The sequence below is a fragment of the Mytilus edulis genome, chromosome 12 (genome assembly GCF_963676685.1).
Source record: "Mytilus edulis chromosome 12, xbMytEdul2.2, whole genome shotgun sequence".
Classification (NCBI taxonomy): domain Eukaryota; kingdom Metazoa; phylum Mollusca; class Bivalvia; order Mytilida; family Mytilidae; genus Mytilus; species Mytilus edulis.
In genome coordinates, this window is record NC_092355.1 from 64,255,456 (window position 1) to 64,276,038 (window position 20,583).

Genomic DNA, 20,583 nt, shown 5'->3' on the forward strand with positions numbered 1-20,583 from the left:
TTTTCTCTGCTCTTTAATAATTGTCTTTTATTTTAATCTGACATATATATACCTGTCGTCAAAATCTATTAATTAATTTAAGCCTTTTAGTGGACAATGATGCAAGAAAATATAAGCATTTTCACGTTTTACATTTTCCTAAAAAACAACATATAATCTTAACTGACCTTGAATGCATTCTTATCCAACTAACATGTTTACATTATGTATGTATGTGTCTGTCCCAAGTCGGTAGCCCATATTCAGTGGTTGTCTTTTGTTTATGTGTTATATATTTTTTATATTTTAATAAGGCTGTTCATTTTCCTGTTTGAATTGTTTTTCATTATCATTTTGGGACCATTTGAAGCAGACTATACAGTTTGGACTTTGATCAATGTTGAAGGCCATACGGTGACCAATAACTTTTTAAATTTCTGTGACATTTTATTCTCTTGTGGACGGTTGTCTCCTTGGCAATCAAAACCAGTATATATATTCTTAAACAAGTTTATTAACTTATTTTAAAAAAAAAATATAATAATTTTGTTGGCAGATAATGATATTCTTCAATTTTTTTCATTTTAGATCTTTAGGGAATAAAAGTTATTTATAAATGTTAAACAAATTTAATGGTGAATTTGACCACAGGGAGTTACATTTTTTTGGGTGTGGTACTGATTACACGCCCCTGGTCATAACATTGGTGCTCCGTTAAGGAGGAAGTTAATTTGGAAAAAATGTTTTTTTTTTCTCTCAAAACTATTTTAACTTAAGAATGAGATAAAATTATTTAACCTTATTCACAACTTCTACTAAGATATATATATATGCACTTACAACCAATCATTGCAATAACACCGTTGTGTACACCACGAAAACCAGGGCACTTTGCTGTTACTTTCTCACCGACACTGTATTCGTTGAAGGTTTTGCGTGGCTCGGCGATGTTAGTAACCTTCACAACGTTGCCTTTGCTAGGATCGTCGTTTACCCAGATGATAAGAACAAACATACCAGTAGAAGCCATTGCAAATTACACTTTTGATCGCCATGCTGTATCACGGTGTTTTATATTTCAAAATATTTACTTTTTTTGGCGCCGCCCAATCAGTTCACTGATTGGTCAAGTAATTTCATTCGATAATTTCCGTTCAATCCCGGAATGTTTTTACAACAACATTGTTACAAAAACTACGTAATTTCACAACGATAGTGCTCTAAATATTTCATTATTAAAGAAAATATTAAAATCGTAGTGAAAAAATCTGTAATATCGCTAAATTTCAATATTGATGATAGATTTTGTTTTCCCACAATGCCATATATGTAAACATTCCGCCATCTTGGTTGTTTATTGACAATACAGAATTTTAAAAATACTACAAGAAGGAAAAAACGATTTGTAGGTACATAGCAAATGCAGGTCCTTTATAATAAATCATAGTTGTAGTATCAGTTCCAATTTCCTGATAGACCTTAAAATAGATACACAAGTTTATGAAACGAACATTTGCAAATTTCCGAAACAAGTACCGAGCAGACACATAACTGCAACTTGATGAGGACAAGTGCTTAAAGAACTACTGCACATTAAGACACAAAATTATACCACTATAAACCAAAAGCATAGACATTAAAAATACATTAAATACAAACATGTATGCGTAGATTAAATATTTCAAACTTTGATGGTCAGAATTTAACAAAAAACACTGGTTTCATTTGGCAGCAAATGTAAATAGAACAATAAGTAATTTTATTATTAATCACTTTGCGTCATTGAATAAAATTATTTTGTGTTTGTTGTAGTTTGTTTTTACTTTGAATATTAGAGGTTAGATATATATATGACCCTTTTCCTTCCAATAATTTGTCTGATTTCATACCTTATTAAACTTTGCTTCCAATTCAAAATGTATTGTCACAACTAACAATGACTAAGATATATATGCAAGCTCAACTCCATTGCAATGCTTTTTGGCTAGCACTTACAAAAAAAAACCTCAACAACAACCCAAATAATTATCAAGTATGTATGGAGCATTTGTACAAGAAAATGTATTTATTTTAATGTGTATGACAATGTATGAAGCTTATCATAGGCTAAACAAACTTTTAGTGATTATAATAACATGTGCAGCTTATAATCCCTTTGTTGTTTATATCATATTAATTAATTTCGGATTGATTTTTTTACCACAACAAACCTTTGCTGATCATGGTCCTAATCAACATTTCAGTATTCATTAGTAAGCTTCACAGCTGGTGTTACACACATTTTTAATAATTTGTTTGTGGACTATGCATTCAATAATTAAACTCTTGGTTTACAATTTGTTGACATCAAATCTGTCACTGTATCACTTTATTTAATTTTATTGTTGGCCTCCTTTTTTTACTATGTCAAAATGTTTACTGCAATTTGATGGACTATACCTTGTTATAAATTTAATTGGCTTGACCAAAAAGATACATGTTTTCCTTTTAAATACATGTACATTTGAAAAACAGTTGGCAATATTATTTTATTTTACAGACATTTATTAGCTTGGTTACTAAGTAGGAAATCAGTAGAGATTTAAATATTCCTCCTACAAAAATGAAATAAAAATTTAAGGGTGAGCAAGAGATATGTATATTTAAAAAATAAATAACATCAGATTGTAATGTCATATTGATTTAAAATTTGTTTATTAGGTTAAACATTTCCTGGTTACATTGAAGCCATATTGTTTTATGATCAATGAGGTCCTTGTCATTCTTATTAATCAAGAATTGTTTATGTAGGTAAAATCATTTTTTTATAATTATCCCTTTCAATTGATTTGAAAGTTGTTTCCTGTGATAAGTGTAATGCCTGCATTTCCATTTTACTGCCAATTTTGACCCTTCCATATTGACAATAAACAAGCTTTAATACAGTTTTTAAAAAAGGGCATGACATGCAACTCCAAATAACATTTTAAAGAAATAAAAAATGGAAAAATGAGCGATCAATCTGATAATATTTTTTCATCTTAAATGGTTAATGTAAAAAAAGTTCCAGGGAAAAAATTTCATACAATTGATATATGTACATGTATGGAAAACAGTAACAAACCAAATAAGAAGTAATCTCCTTGTTTGTTAAAATGCTGAATTATGTTCAAATATTGTTTTTCTCTCATTTTTAAGTAACACACAACTATCAACATGCATATGTCATGTTGAATGATAAATTACAGGCATATTAATTTTAGTATAAGGATATATAAGAATAAGAACATTTACTTAATACCATTAAATGTCCTATTGTTGACAAATGTTTGAATATAATATAAGGGAATAATCTTGAAATATTTTCTTTTTATAATATATTTATTTTTAAGTGTACAAAATTGTTCATACGACTTGATAAATGAATATTTATTCAGTTTAATCAATTTTAATCATGCAAAGGATATATTTCGTGGCACAATAAAAGCATTTAAGTACCAATAATAGAAATATAACAAACTGGAATAATTATAATATAACTAATCGCCCTATTTGAATTTCAAAAATTAGACAAAGTGCGCAGCACCAGTTTAATCCATAGCGGCGTTCTGTCACAAGTTGTCTTATTTTTTATATTCAAATAGGACAATTAGATAAATACTTTTTATTACATTGGCTAATGTTTTTTTTTTATATGAAATTAATGTAGAAAAAGTACGGAACTATATGTTTTTCCTACGCATTCACAATTTGTTTTGATCCACCGTTATCGACGTCTTGACAACGCCTATTGTTGTCAGAGAGTGAAATAGCCACGTTTATTTAACATGTCAAATTATCAGTTTTTATCTAACTGGGCAATCAACATGATCAATGTAATTTATTGCAACCAATGTAATAAATATGTTTAATCATTAGGCCACACCAATTTAATTTCTTGTTCTACGGATTTTTGGAGCGAGCGATTTGAAAATTTTAATAAAAAAATATTTATTTTGCAAATTTTTGAGGCGAAGCTTGAAAAGTAAAGGCGAGCGATTATATTTTTTTTTTGTAAACATAAAATAGTAGGTTTTGACAATTTTAAAACTTGATTTATCACTTATACTTTGGCATTTCTTTAATTTATGAAGTATTTTTCCCTGTTCACCAATAAATAATTGAATAATTAGATTTGGTATATGTATTTGTGCCAATTAATGAGACAATTCTCCATCCAAGTCATAATCAGGTTGGGAACAACCCCTCAATTTTATAAATATCCTTTTTAAAAGGGGTAAATATAAGTTGCAATATATTTTTTTGTAAATAAAACTTTTTAGTACAAAAGAGCTCATATTTTCCCAAAGAACTATATATCTATCTGGTATTAAATGGTCAAAACATGCCCAAGAATTTTGTAATATTCCTGGACTTAGGCCATGTTAACACATTTACTTTAATATTATTCAAAATAAGTGGACCCCTCTTTAAGAATAGTAATGTTGTTTAAAATATGATGTATCTCTCCTCTTTTTAAGTAAATTTTTTTAAGTTCTTCAAAGGATTTGTATAGTAACACTATGCAAATCCTTGATATTTCTTTTTTTTCTTTTTTACAACAGTAAAATGACCCAATATGTGCTCTGTCTGAGGGATAATAGCAAATACAGGTCATAGTACGTACGGCAGGGCTTTGACCCAGACCAAACAGCAAGCTATAAGGGACCCCAAAATTATAAGTGTACACAATTCGAACAGGACAAACAACGATCTAATTTATATATTATATACAAACGGGAAAATACCAAATAATATTTATGAACATCAACCAACAATATCTAACTGCTGAACGACAGGCCCCTGAATCAATCAGGACAGGTGCATAAACATGCAGGGGTATGGATAGTTTTGTATCGCCAGCATATTGCAGTTGAAGGCATTTCTTTCCTAAGTTCTTTGAAGTTTATTACTAACAACGAACATATTTTGATAGGGAATGTAAGTAAGGGGGAAGGAAACCAATGTTTTGTTCTGTACAGATATTTTCTTCTGTTTTCTATTTATTACGGAGCACTCCCATTTGGGATAAATGGGTTTCATGCTGAATCAAATATTATCACAGACATTGACATAGTGTACTTGGATGTTTATAATATTTACAAAAAAACGGTGCGGGAAATGGACACGATTACATTTCCGAATGCGGGAAGCGGGAATATAAAAAAAAAAAAAATCTACTTTGAAAAAAATAGGTGCGGGCGGGTCCGTCGAACAAGGAATTAAATTGGTGTGGCCTTAGATTGTTTTCTTCATCTCTATAAATGTTTTCCTTTCCTCTGAGGGCTCATTCACAGAGAGAAAACTCACACCATTTAAAAAAATAATATTTAGTACAAACTGGCATGACTAAAAACTTTTTTAAATCACCAAAAAGTTATAGATAGTCTTCTCCTAGAAATTACCTTTGTTCTTTGAGCACGTTTTTTCACACAGAGAGTAAACTTATTATTATGCACCTTTCTTAAAACTAGCATCACTGAGAAATGATATGAATAACAGTGTGCTAGTTTGTCTTCTCTGCTGAAATAATTCAGCCGTTCTAGGAGCACCCATCTAAACACTGAGACAGAAACTACTAATTGTACATTCAAGCTCCCATGGATGGATGAAATGAAAAACTATTTAAAACTATCAGCAGAATGCATCTGTGCATATAAACAGTTTGAGAAACAAGAACCCAAAAGGTGTTTCACTCTAAATATTTCAAGTAGTCTTCCAACGAAACACGTTATCATGTCTTTTTCCCTAGTTAACTAGAAGTTTAATGGGAAAGTTATAAAGATCTCCAAATACATGTCAAACCCCACCACTTTTATGCAACTGTTCTCAATCAGAAACCTCTAGCCTTTTTTAGTCTTGTACTTTTTTTAAATATAAGAAGATGTGGTATGCAAGGTATGAGTTCCAATGAGACAACTCTCCATCAAAGTCATAATTTGTAAAAGTTAACCATTTCAGGTGAATGTACAATTTTTAATACAGACCCTTTGCTCACACTCAACAGTTAGCTATAACAATGTAAAAGGGCTGACCCCAAAAAAAAACCAACTAGTTTAAAACCGTTCCAAAATGACAATAAAAAAACATATGTGAACCATTTCTCAAAAGAACACCGATGAACATCAGGTTCCTAAGGACAGGTGCTATCAATGCAACCGGTTTAAATAGGTACCTTCATAGGATCACCCTATCCTGAACCAAAAGTGTAACATCATTACATTGAAAGACACAATCTTTGTTTTTCAAGTGTAGAGTGATATCCATTTTTCTGATCTAGTATACATTAGCATTTAGGAGACTGTTCAATCCCGCCTCTTGCAGTGGAATTTCTTGCTTTGTTGAAGGTCTATTGGGGATCATTGGTGGCTCTGGGTTGTTTTGTACATTTGTATTATGTTGTTACAAGTCTCTTTGCAACATCGGGTGATTCATGAATCCCAATGTCAATTCTCTTTCTCAAAGTATGTAAGTAGGTACAAAAAGTTAACACCAAAATTATTAAAATTTATATGTGGATTCTATTTAACATATTTTTTTGACGTTCTAGATGTACACTATGTATATATGGCTATAATTCTCACCAATAAACCAAAATAACAATCTTTATTTTTAACTATTGCAGAATTACAATGGATGAAGAAGAGCTTGAGGCTTGCAGAAAAAGTGACAAAGAATGGTTTTGTCCAGTTCCTAATTGTGGAAGATCTTTATCAAGAAAACAAAATCTACAGAAGCATTTATGGAGCTGTCATGAAATTAAAGGTATTTTCATGAATTGTTCGTTGTTTGATATATTTTTTAAAGAATGAACAACAGCCAGAAACATAAACATGTATATAATCTGAAAAAAAAATGAAATCAAAAAGGTAGCTCACATCAATTGACCAAAGTTTCATGCAAATTGCTTAAAGTTTAACAATTTATTGTCAAACATATTGATGACAAATGGACAGACAACAGTATACCACAATATGTCCCATAAACAGGCATATAAACACTTTAGTACAAAATAACATTTTCATATCTAATAAGCTACTACTTTGAGAAATTTAAAAACATCACAACATTCACAAGAGCTGTAGGGTTATAATTATACATAGTTATTACTTATTTACTTGATATTAACTTAAAGTGTAAGTGAGTCGAATGTCGAATATGAATATGTCAGTCAAACATATATATTATTATAAATCAGCTTTTTTAATCCATGTATAGTACCATATTTAGAAGTTTTTATGATAATTGATCAAATACATGTAATGTTAAATAAAATGTTGTTTTTTATTATTTCAGCTGGTAACCCGTCAAAGAGATACAAAATGTATGAAGTCAGTGAAGATGTTCCATTGCCAAAGAGTACCTTTTACCATCAGTATGTTTTCTATATATGCATTTTTCTCCTTAAAGATAAATAAATTAGAATTGCACTAAAAGACTTAATGAATAGGCAAAAAAAAGAAGATGTGGTATGAATACCAATGAGTCAATTAGAGACCATATAACACAGAAATTAAGTTTACAATACGACCTTCAACAATGAGCAAAACCCATTCTGCAAATTCAGCATTTTGGACCTAAACTGGTTAGACAATGACACATCACTAGACACTATAGTATGAGTGAGTCTTATTTTCCTATAGACACATATTTTTGTTTCTACTGATCCCAAAATAAAACGATAAATAATTGACTATTTGTCAATTTGCATATCATGACTGGAAACAGTAAGTGTTAATAGTGATGAAATGACCTTGAGCTTAAAACTAGTGTATAGTTAACTTATGTGTAAATCAAATCAAAAAACAAATTTTCAGTAGATCTTTAATTTTTGAAACCATAGTTATTGAATTTGAAATAACATTTTTTTTTAAATCAACAAATGTGTCTCAGTGTCAGGCTAGCTTATATACACTAACTTAGATCATAAATATATTCAATTTTCTGAACCATGTTTAAATTGTTGTTTTTACCCCTTTTTGCAGGAAAAGCCAAGAAGAAAGAGAACTACCTGAGCCACCTGCTGCAGCAGAGCCACAACAAGCAATGCCAGTTCAGGATACTATGGAAAGCATCGGTGATAATAATGACAATTCTCCAAACGTTATACATGATACTCAAGTAGACATGGATATTGAAGATGAAGAAGAGCTAGTTGAAAATTTTGTTGAAAGTTTTGGACCACCACTTTATGTCTTGCCACCTAGTCAGCAGGTATACAACGCTCCAATTCCACAGTATCATCATTACATGACCATGTGTGCTTTTGCAACTTACCACAGTCTATCAGACAGAGGCTTTCGTCATCTTATCCAATTAATGGGACTCCATATACCTACAGAAAACCTCATGGAAACCAACATCGACACACTGAAACAATTATGTGGTTTTGACACAGACTGCCTAATACATCACCTCTACTGTCCTTCATGTAAAAAACTTTTCACGGGTGATGTAGAAAACTGTAAGACACCAGGCTGCCTAGGAAAACAAGAAAAGAAGACTGCCAACTATTTTGTGACTGGAAGTATGCAAGCCCAGCTAAAAGAGATCTTGGAAAGGGATGGCATATGGACAGCAGTTCAAGACTATGTAAGCACTATATCTTCTGACCACACAACAATTTCTGACATCTTGGATGGTGAAGAGTACATAAAGTTGAAGGAACCAGGTGGATTTCTGGCTGACAAGAAGAACATCCCCTTCTCCCTGTTCACAGATGGTATACCACTTTTTCAAAGTTCAAAAGTATCACTCTGGCCTGTGTACATGATTTTGAATGAACTGCCACCAAAACAACGCTTCACTAGAAAGAACATGGTGTTATGGGGAATTTGGCAAGGTTGTGGTAAACCACAAATGAACATGTTCCTGCGTCCATTGGTGGAAGACTTGAGTCAACTTTTCCAAAGAGGTATTGAAGTCAACATCCAGCAAACTGAGATCAGAACTAGAGCCATGATGATTGTTGCTACGATGGACCTGCAGGCAAGAGCTTATGTGCTGCAAATGACTCAACACAACGGCGAGCATGGCTGCTTATATTGTCCCGAGCCAGGAAAAGTAGTGAAGAGCGGTAAAGGAAACTGTAGAAGCTACCCATACAGAGATGTTGATCCAGAACCAAGAACCAAAGAAAACATCAAATCAGATGCCCAGTAAGCAATTGCTAGTGGAAAAAGGGTTCATGGTATAAACTCAGAGTCAGTCCTGTCTTGCCTTCCATACTTTGATGTCATCACAAATGTTGTAATTGACTACATGCATGGTATCCTTTTGGGCATCCTAAAGAAACTGATGAGTTTGTGATTTGATTCCAAAAACAGCAAAGAACCATTTTACATTGGGAAGAGAGTTGATGAGGTTGACTCAATCATCAAGACCATACAGCCACCATACTTTTTGAGGAGATTACCCCATAAGATTAATGGAAATTATCACCACTGGAAAGCGTCTGAATTTAGATCCTGGCTGCTGTATTTCTCCCTGCCAGCATTACAGAACATTTTACCAGATATCTGTTTAACTCACTATAGCTTGCTGGTAGAAGGTACCTTCATTCTCCTTGGTGAAGGCATTTCAGAGGCAGACTTAAGAAGAGCAGATCTCCTTCTAAGAACCTTTGTTAGAAATTTAAACTTATTGTACAGAGACAGTATTGTAGGCCTAAATGCACACAATTTAATCCACCTGACAAGATGTGTTAGAATGTGGGGGCCACTTTGGGCCTGGTCCTGCTTTGTTTTCGAGTCCTTCAATGGAGAAATAAAGAAGTGCATTCATGGTACTGGAAATGCTTGCAGGCAGATATTTTGGTCCCTTCAGTGCCAGAAAAAGGTAGAGGCAGTGGCAGTTCAATGCAAAGAAGACCAACTCAGAGACTTCTACCAGTGTATGACTGAAGGCAGTAATGCACGACAGAAAGGAGGCGAAGATGCCTACCAGTGTGTTGTCTTCACCCCTGCCAAGATTCAGAAAACATTTAATTTCTCAAATATTGTGAAGGAAGAATTGGTGAGACTCTGTGGTACATATGACACCAACAACTTCATGATAGTCAAAAAGATTTCAAGGAATGGATTTTTGATATTTTCAAAACAGTGTTTACGTGTTGTAAAAAGAAACTCCTACACAATAAAGATGGTGGATAATACAATTGTAGAAGTGGAACATTTTCTTATACACAAGTCTTCAAGGAAAGTGGTCGCTCTTTGCCAGAAGTTTCAGCCATTGGGACCATTGATTAGAAACCGCTTGCAGCATCTTCAGACTTTCCAATTACAAAGGTAAATATTTTTAAAACTATACAGAAGCCTATTATAATTTAAGGTGTTACCTAACACTACAGGGAGATAACTCTGTAAAATCATCTAAACGTTCAAATTTTTTGAAATTTTTATATTTTTGTCTAAGGGTCAAAGTAAATACTTTGTCAAAATTTAATGAAAATTATACGAGCCAAATTTATTTTAGTGAAAGTGTTGGGTACCACCTTAATTGAAACAAAGTGATTCTTAAACAATATAAACAGAGAAAAATTGAAATAAGCAAAGGAACAGTGCTTTTATTGCTGCTCTTCGTAACAATTCATTAAAGGCTGTCAACATTAAGAAAACTCCCACATCACTGCAGGTTCATTAGACCCCTAGCACCAGTTATATATTTTCTGTTTTTTTTAACTGTTTATCTAGGGAAATCACTGACTTTGAAGACGCAGATAATGACTAGTAGGGCTATAAGAAAATCTTAGTTTCAATATATTTAGCAATATTGCCAATGAGTCAACTGTTAGTTAAAGGGCAAAAATGTAAACAACAATAAGTCAATATGTTCTTTACAGAAACAAATCAGAGCTAGAAATGTAAGATACAACTCGACACAAAAGGACTATAGATGTAGAAATTTTGGTACTTGGATTGATCATATCTATGCAACTAAATTTTCACGGCTAAATATAGGTAAAAAGCAATAAATAAACTTAACTTTCTGAAGAATTTTTTACATGATCTTATGAATATTTTTCCTTATTGTGTTCATTGTGATTGAATAATACTCTTTTTTTCAGTGTTGAAAATACTGTTGTAAGAGCTGAACTACTGCAAGAACCAGTTGTTGTTGTAAAGACTGATTCAAAGATTTGCTGTGGAGTTATCCCAAACAATGTGGAGCGAGACTGAACATCTTTAACTATTCCTGAAACTTTAAATGTAGAACTTTAAATTTTATAGTTTAGTTCCTTAGAAATTTAAATGTTATAAACATGTTATTTCTATGTTATTGCTGATATTTGTGTTGTTGTATTTTTGTAAGGAATGATCAATTTGAGTAGAGCCAACACTGTTGAAAATGGTTAGCCATTGTATTTTTTTTTATTATTATTGATCCATTTAATCATGTTAATATTGGCATTTAAACTGCCCAGTTGGCATATTTTTATATTTATTAAATTTTTTAATTGGTTAATAATTAAAAAAAATTGTTAAAAGGATTTTTCAATTGATAATGATTTCAAACATAGGCCAAAGTTTTGCAAAATTTGAATTTGTGAATTTGAATAACCACCACAATGCAAATTGTTTTAAAGAGTTATAAGAGTTATGTGGTTAAAATATATTATAAAGTGTTCATATATATTGGAGTTTAGATACTGGCTTAGAATGGGTGAAAAAACTTATTTGCATGCAATTTTTATGTAACTGTGTGTTTGTGTATTTGACAGAATGTATTTTGTAGAGACGAGGTAATTGGCAAAAGTATCAAGATTATTCTATATATGAATTAATTTGTGTTCATTTTTTATGGAAAGGATTTTTTAATTGATAATGATTTCCAACATAGGCAAAAGTTCCTCAAAATCTGAATTTGTAAAAAACCACCACAATGCAAATCTATTTGAAGAGTTCTATAGTAAACATATATCATTAAGTATGCATATATATTGTATTTAATATACTGGCTTAGAAAGGGAAAAACTATTTGCATGCGATTGATATATAAAACTGTGTTTGTGTGTGTATTTGACAGAATGTATTTTGTAGAGACGAGATAATTGGCAAAAGTATCAAGATAATGGTATATCTATATTGTATATATGAATTAATTTGTATGTTGAAAGATTTCAATCAAATGGTAATTGTATAAACTGAATGATTTAATATGAAATTATTAAAAAAAAAATTCATTGAAATGTTTTATGTTTATTGTTCATGATGTTTATTGAAAAATCAAAAGAAGTACCAGGAGGACAATACTACACACACTTCTAATCATGAAAAAAATCTGTCCATTGGATGTATGACTTTAAATTTTTATCAAGAAATCCAAATTCAACCCCATCTCTGACCTACAAAAATGACTAAGTCCAAACCTCCAGATCATCTCCAACCTACAAAAATGACAAAGTCCAAACCTCCAGATCATCTCCAACCTTCAAAAATGACAAAGTCCAAACCTTCAAACCATCTCCGACCTACAAAAATGACAAAGTCCAAACTTCCAAACCATCTCCGACCTACAAAAATGACAAAGTCCAAACTTCCAAACCATCTCCGCCCTACAAAAATGACAAAGTCCCAAACTCCGAACAATCTCCAACCTATAAAAATTACTAAGTCCAAAATTCCGAATAATCTCTAAGAACTCCGACCTATAAAAATGACAAAGTCCAAAACTCCGGATAATCTCCGACGTATAAAAATGACAAAGTCCAAAACTCCGAATAATCTCTAAGAATTCCGACGTTTAAAAATGACAGAGTCCAAAACTCCGGACAATCTCCGACATATAAAAATGGCAAAGTCAAAAGCTCCGAGCTTTTTCCGAACCATAAATTGACAAAGTACAAATTTCCGAACATTTTCCAAGCTAAAAAATAACTAAGTACAATTCTCCGAATTATGTAGGTCGGAACTCCAAGCTCAAAGCTCGGAATTCCGACCTTAGCTTGGAATCTCCTGCTAGAGGAAAGTCCCCTTCAACTTTTTTTGTAGGGGACTAAAAATTAAAAAGTTGAATAATTCAAGCTTTCTAGGATTATACTTTGACTATAATTGCATATCAAATATTCTTAAACTCATTGCCTTTATTACAATTAACATACCAGTTTCATTTGGTGTGCAGTTGTCACATTATTGCCCTCGTTTACATATCTTTTTATAGCCGACTTGATATGGGATGCCTTCCTGTCACATGCGCCCTTCCCATCCTGAGCCTCACAAAAATTGTAGGATTTTATTTTCTTGCCTAGCTCTTGATGTAAAGTGGCTATGGTCAAGGTACTTTTGTAGCAACCTGCATTATCTGACCATATGTTGACCTTTTTGACAGATGGAATATTTTGAACCACATCGACAAGAATAGCTCCAGTTGTAGCTCCATCTTGAGGGGTTGGTTGTTCAAATATATGCACATGTGTAAGAAATTTCACACTTTCCTCTGATTTTAACATAGTAACAGTGATGTGCCAATTAATGCCTCTCTTTCCAAACCAATCTGTCTGGCCCTCTCTAAATTTTCGCGGTAAAAATTTCATGGCCCAGTCAGCTACCATGAAAGCCTCATTTTCCCCAAGACAGTTCACAACAGCTTGTCTAGCCTTTTCTTGATTTTTTGATCGAAGGATATGACTCTTCCATTCATAAATATCAGCTATTGCTTTTTCCACCTAAAACAAAAACAAATTTTGAACTTCTTTTTGTAAATAAGAACAAAATACAATAAAACTTGTGCTTATGTTCAAGTTCATATTCACCTCATTCTCACAATTATATCTAGAATTTAAACTAGAGGCTCTAAAGAGCCTGTGTCGCTCACCTTGGTCTATGTGCAAGTAGCAAATTAAACAAAGGACACGTAATATAGAGGAGATTAGAATTCATGATAAAATTTGTTTTGGTGATGATAATAACAAAAAACTGCGAAATTTTCTTAAGATTACCAATTCAGGGACAGCAACCCAACAACTGGTTGCCTGATTTGTCTAAAAATTTCAGGGCAGTTAGATCTTTACTTAATGAATAATTTTACTAATATCAAATTTGCTCTAAATGCCTAAGTCTCAGATATACTAGCCAAAAACTGCATTTTAAACCTATGTACTTTTTTTAGCCATGGCAGCCATCTTGGTTGGTGGGCTTGGTCATCGGACACATTTTTTAAACAAGATACCCAATGATGATCGTGACCAAGTGTGGTTTAATTTGGCTCAGTAGTTTCGGAGACGATTTTTGTAAAAGTTTGCGGACGACGGACGCCAAATAATGAAAAAAGCTCACTTGACAGGGCCAGGTGATCTAAAAACCAGAGAAATGTGTGATGTAGGTCAAATTTCCATTTTTTTGGAAGGATGCTCTCATACTCTCGGTGCTGTATCTCCTTTACCAAGTCGCATAAATGTACTTGTTATTCATTTAGTACTAAGAAAAGAACTTGGATCTATCTACACTGAAACCAAAAACTATGAGGAATGAAGTTTGATAAGATGTTGTCTCTATTCAAAATACAAATCACATCTGTATTAGTCACACAGTACCTTATTAATGAAGTAGGACATACAATTTTACCAGAATTTAAATATACCTTAAAGAGCACTGCTTCAGGATTATCCCAGTGTCTTTCAATTGCACTCTTTGAAATAAAAGATAATGTTTCATCAACAAAACTACACTGTTGGCATTCATCAGTATGTGAATGGTCATCACATTTTTGGCAGAAGGGTCCTTTTTCTTCACTCAAAGCATACGAACAACAGTGGTCTGCTATGGATGATGATGTATTTACATGTAGCTGAAAAAAAAACATAGTTTATTCAATCTTTGGAGTGGCTTCTGAAAAGATATATATATATATAAAGAATAATTGTTGCTTTGAAGGTCACATTTCTATATACCCCTAAAAACTTTGTTTTGAGGGAGGGGGCATAACAAAAGTACTGTATCAGACCTTTTTTGGCACTTTTTTTTAGAAACATGTGATACCAGAATCCCAAATTAAAAAAAATAACCAAAGTTATATGCCAATAAAATATGTAAACATTTGATAAGGCTCTATTAATTACCCAAAGTAGACACAAAACCTGGCATAAATTTTATGGATGGATAACAGACCCATAACCTTATAACAATGTACAACCACAAAATATTTTGAAGTCGTATGAAAAAGGGAATATAAAAACTAATAAAAACCTTATAATCTGTTTTTAAGTAATGCTTTGCTACCACCAAATTATCCAGTGTTTTCTTCTTTTCATCCAAGGTTAAATCTAGTTTCTGTCAGATCTGTAAATGCTCGACTTCCCTCAGAAATATAGTAGTCAAGACCCTCCATAGACTGTCTGACTGAAGCACTGCAGTCGGTCAAAATCTTGTACATAGTACTTGTGCCTGCAAATGGAATTAAAATTGTTTAAGAAGGAAGGTCTCTTGGCCAAAAAAGAACACCAATATTTTACAATATTTCACATGAAGTGTATGTATGTAATGAACATGAACATGAAAGGAAGCCTGCTTTGTACTAGTCGGACAAGCTGAACACGATCTTTAACTTTCTACCACACAAGATAACAGTCCACAGGAAGACATGCCACCCCAAGGCGACCATCTGGGCGGTTAAAAATAAAATGTTTGTGGACTTTATATTTTAAGGTAATGAAATGGGATTAGCCAGAAACCTCAAATTTTGTTAACAAAATGTCTGATATCACCAGCAAACATACTTAATTCATAAAATTCAAACTGTATAAACAAAATTGTATTCCAAATGAAATAAATACCTAAAGGCTGAATGTTTTCATCCTCACATAGCTGTGTATACTGCCTGATGATTGTTGCAGGGGCAATACTTCTGATTACATTTGGTGTTTGAATGAGTTCACCAGTTGAAAGCTGTAATGTTTTTTTTCCAATTGGTAAATCTTTGATCAAGTGGTTTGAAGTAATGAAGTCTAAAAAATGGTCAAGCTGTCCATCATTTATTTTTGAACGAGGAATCTTTAATGTTTGTGCAGGAACACCTAAACCAATATTTTGTGCATGCTTCTTAGCAGAATAAAACTTGTAGTGTGATAATCCTGGTATACTGGCACTGACTTCTGCAAAACTGTGATCATTTGTCGCTATTGATAATAACTGTCTCCTCAATGTTGAGGTGTTTGCAACCATGTATGAGCTGACAATAGCATCCAACAAAGAGCTTGTGATTTTATTTTTGTCATTTTCTTGCTCTCCAAATAGAGACTTTTTGATGAACTCAGAATCATCAGGACAAATAGTGTTCAGTAGAGCAGTTATACAAGTATTTGCTTTTGATAAATATCTTCTTTTTGTTCTCTCACTTGACTTCTCTAAAGATTCAGTTAGACACTTTACAGGGCTTATGTCACATGTTTCCAAGAATTAATTGAATTTTCCAAGTCTATCAATTCTGATAACAGATGCTGCTGTACCCTGACTATCAGTATTGCAGCAACTTTCAGTTTCAAAATAACTGGTTGTTTCCTGACTTGATGATGTGGATGCATGTACAGCAAACTGAAAATAAATGTTATTTTAAAAAATATAAATAAAAATTCACAAATTTTATTAAATGAGTGCCTTTGATTTCTGACAAAATAATTTTAATGCTATATTTATTTAATGGGATTTGAAAAACCACTGCTGAAATAATAAATGCATGTTTTTCTCACTATGGAGCTTTTAAATATAAATTTGAAGTCAATTAATTTACAAATAAAAAAGCTAGAATGTTTACAAATGAAATTCATTAAAAAAAACAATCAAGGGGCAATAACTCCTATAAAATAGGAATTTTCCCAAATTTGAACTTGGCCAAGAAATTTGTAGACACTCTAGACAATTATTAGAGTGATCTCAAATGAACAAAATTATCAAACATGTAGTTAGTACATTGAAAGTTCTTGAAATCTTTTAGTCTTTAGCAATGACGACAAGGAGATGCTTCATCTTATTGTATGGGGCTACGATACGGTCTGTGGCCTTGTAACGTAGCAAAAAATATTCAGAGTAACATTCAGCATATAGACAAATTTTTATATAAACCTATTCAATAGAATCGATTCAAACATCATTTATCGAAAACATGATGTCAATCCATTAACCTTGACCCAACCAGCGTAAGGCTGTGATTGGGCATACTTTATCGTATCTAGCTTTAATACCGCAAATTTTGATATAAATGAAATTTTGAATGATACTTACATTATAACCACTAGCAAGTCGATGAGGTCTGAGATTATACTGTTCTTCATATTGATAGCTACACGTGTCACCAAGGTTGTCACTGTTCATCAAACACTGCATAAAAAAAAATGTTTACTTATATCAAATGATAACTTAGTCTTTACAAACATAAACCACAGTAAGCTTATCCATTAACAGGCTATCAGGACTCTGAATTTTCGCTTGTTTTTGTCCATCATATGTCATATATGTTTTCAACCCTCATAGGCAAATTCAAAAAAAATATTTTGATGAGTTTATTTGTACTGAAAAAATGGGACAACACAATTTGCATAATGATATATACAGTATATATATATGACTAGAGGTTTTAAAGTACTGAATGAACCCACATATATTCAATTATAATAATGTTAATATTCTGCACTTACTTATTGAACAAATATTGATTGTAATTTGTACACACATAAATTTGAAGTATCATCATTTTTTTTTCTCAATATATATTAAAAATGCTGAAATATACTGAATGTCAATAGAAACACAACACTTACATGTACATGTATTTTGCATTGAATAAAAATTCACTGTCAGATCTTCTAACAAAATTTGTCTGTATCTGTAATTTTGCTCAGTTCAAAATTGATAGAAAAACTAAACAAACCAAATTTTTGTTTAAGTTTAATTTAATATTTAACTAATATTTTAATATTTTTTTAATAAAAATAAATTGGGAGAATCATTATAAATTCTGGTATTCAGGGTAAACTATTGTAATATATCATGATGTTTGATATACTCCTTTATATGCCAGTTAGACTGATAAAATAAAACCCATTAACAGATAGAGATACCATACATGTACATTGACTCTGAATAAAATAAGAACATGTACTAGCATTATAACTTACATTTTTATTTGCAAAATTTTCAGCTAGGCTACAGGAAGTTGATTGCCCACAATAAAGGGTCTTTCTGCATCTTGGACATATTGCTGAAACATACAGTTCAAATTATTTTTTTATAAAGAGTTAGATACATTTTTAGTATATGCAAATACATTTGTACTGATAAAATAAGTATCATTTACCTTTCTCTTACATTCAAAACAATTTATTTCCAACTCAATTACCATCTTACTTTTCATGCTTTTGTTTATAATGCTAAAATTTTGTAATATCAAATAATTTTTGCAAATTTGAAGTAGAATATCCAGGAATAATAGAAATCACTATCATTTATTGTTTCCAAAATATATTGTAGTTTCTGCTTTTGAAATGAAGGTAAAATGTAATGCTCATTTTTTTTTGGGGGGGAGGGGGGGAATTCTTTTTGATAAGAATATTTAAATCATTTTATCAGTAAAAATGAAAAAATAATAGATGCATGTAACAACTCTTAACATTTTTCATACCTTGATTGTTTTGTTTTATATGTCAGTTTCATTTATGATGATTTTTATGTACCGGTACATGTACATAAGTTTTTCATATAAATAAAAACTAGTCCAAAAGCCCCCCCCCTTGTCAGTTTTTGCTGAACTTATTATGTACCTTTGTTGTTGACAGGTTGAGCTACATTTTTTTAAGTTGAAATTTTGTTTCTTGTTTACCTTCTGCAAACATCGGTAATATTTTGGGTAGGGGAAAGAAATGATAAAATCATGCAATGTAAAGGCGTTTTTTCTTCTTTGATAACTCTAGAAAGATTTCAGCCATTTATGCAATAGCCTGACTGTTCCTCGTAAATTTAATAATAGTTGTCTCTTTATTTTGGAAATAAATGACATTTTGATTTAATTCATAATGGTCCAGTATTGACTGGGGGTGGGGTCCACTTCAATAATTAATTGATAGGGGGTGCCGCTGGGGTTCTGTTACCCTACCCTTTTCATATAATTTAGATTCTAGTAATGTCATAAATGTATACCTTTTCTTATATTGCTTAGGTAAAAATTTTACATTTTCCAATATTGTTTACATTTCATGTGGTGTGTAATGTAAAACGTGGAATACCAAAATGCAAAAAAAAAATGTCCTATCACCTTGTACATTGTATATACATGTAGGAAGTAGCCCGCCCCTCCCCCTTTCTTAATGCATAGCTGTGATTCTGTAATGCCCATTTGCCGAAAATTTTCTGTTTTAAAAAACATGGGCATTTCTTTACACATTGTAGTAAGGGACGACATCAAAAGATCGATGTAGGATAAAAAAAAAACTTAAATCAAATACATTTGTAGTTTGGGGGTGAAAAAACTATGTGAACTAAGTTTTTTATCCTACATTGAACTTTTGATGTCGTCCCCAAGTTGGTTACTAAATATAAATAACAAATTATGTGATACTCAGTTATAAAAAAAATCATTTTAATTATTTTAATTATTTTACTTACGAGTTCCAACTGGAACTATGATTCCTGTTCTAGCATGAATCTCTTTCACTTTTTCCAAAGATACATTTCTGTCTGCCTTTACCCCATACCATCCTCCATATATTTTATTGTCTTTGTTGTGAGACGAAATTATATCAGGTATCCCACATATCTTTGATTTACAGCCTGCTTTGTTTTTATTCAAAAACCTGTGAAAATGTTCACTGCACACTTGAAACTTCTGTGTTAGATCACTTGACAGTAGACCAGCCTCAGTTAGAATAATGGACTGCAATTCTGATGACAAAGAAGTCAGTGGGGAATTTTCACCTATGCATTCACATATCTGTGAGCATTTAAAGCTACAGAAGGACATGGTTATTTACAGACCATACTGTTTTAACACCCTGACTGTTGATCACTGATATCGTCTGCCAAGTTTCTCCAATTTGTGTATACGTCCTGTGTACACCATGTGTGCTTTTATATCAGAAGAGTTCTATCAGGGGAGATAACTCTATATTCTCAATAATGAATAATGAAGATTTTCTTAATACTTTTTTAAGGACATGCATGAATATCCCATTCAATTTACAAGTTTATTTGGTTATTTATATAATATAGATTATATTGAGGTCAGATAATACTTTGAAATCAGTGTGGAAAGGAATGAAAACATCTACAGATTTTAAGGATCTATAGAACCACTAAATTCTTTAAAAAGTAGAAAACCTTGATAAATCTGCATTTTGGCTGATTAAAACTTTTGAAAACATTGAAATAAGCTTGGAGAAAAATTTTCATGACATTAAGCAGCCTACAAACAAAAAATTAACAAAATTTTAATTACCTTTATTTTTACCTGAAAAGTCATGTTTCCATGGCAACAACAGGGTGACACATTATGATTATGGAGTGACAAATATTTTTTTTTTGAAAATTGAGACATAGAATGCATTGAGGTCAAATTTGGTGAAATTCTGTATCATGTGATGGCCAGCTCATTTTTATATTTACA

General features: G+C 31.9%; 2 protein-coding genes across 2 annotated transcripts; one reads left to right on the forward strand and one right to left on the reverse strand.

Moving 5' to 3' along the window:
• Positions 1-2,165: 2,165 nt before the first annotated feature.
• On the forward strand, positions 2,166-12,693 carry LOC139498928 (uncharacterized). The gene is made up of 4 exons (XM_071287519.1): positions 2,166-6,762; positions 7,294-7,372; positions 7,983-10,283; positions 11,063-12,693. The coding sequence occupies exons 1-3, from the start codon at positions 6,630-6,632 to the stop codon at positions 9,157-9,159; spliced, it is 1,389 nt and encodes a 462-aa protein (XP_071143620.1). The 5' UTR covers positions 2,166-6,629; the 3' UTR covers positions 9,160-10,283; positions 11,063-12,693.
• Positions 12,694-15,271: 2,578 nt separating this feature from the next.
• Positions 15,272-20,231, reverse strand: LOC139497941 (uncharacterized). Its single transcript, XM_071286192.1, has 5 exons — positions 19,587-20,231; positions 18,104-18,186; positions 17,211-17,306; positions 15,767-16,523; positions 15,272-15,377 (listed from the first exon to the last, which is right to left on the reverse strand). Exons 1-4 carry the CDS (start codon positions 19,939-19,941, stop codon positions 16,389-16,391), a joined length of 669 nt encoding a protein of 222 aa, XP_071142293.1. The 5' UTR covers positions 19,942-20,231; the 3' UTR covers positions 15,272-15,377; positions 15,767-16,388.
• Positions 20,232-20,583: the final 352 nt, after the last annotated feature.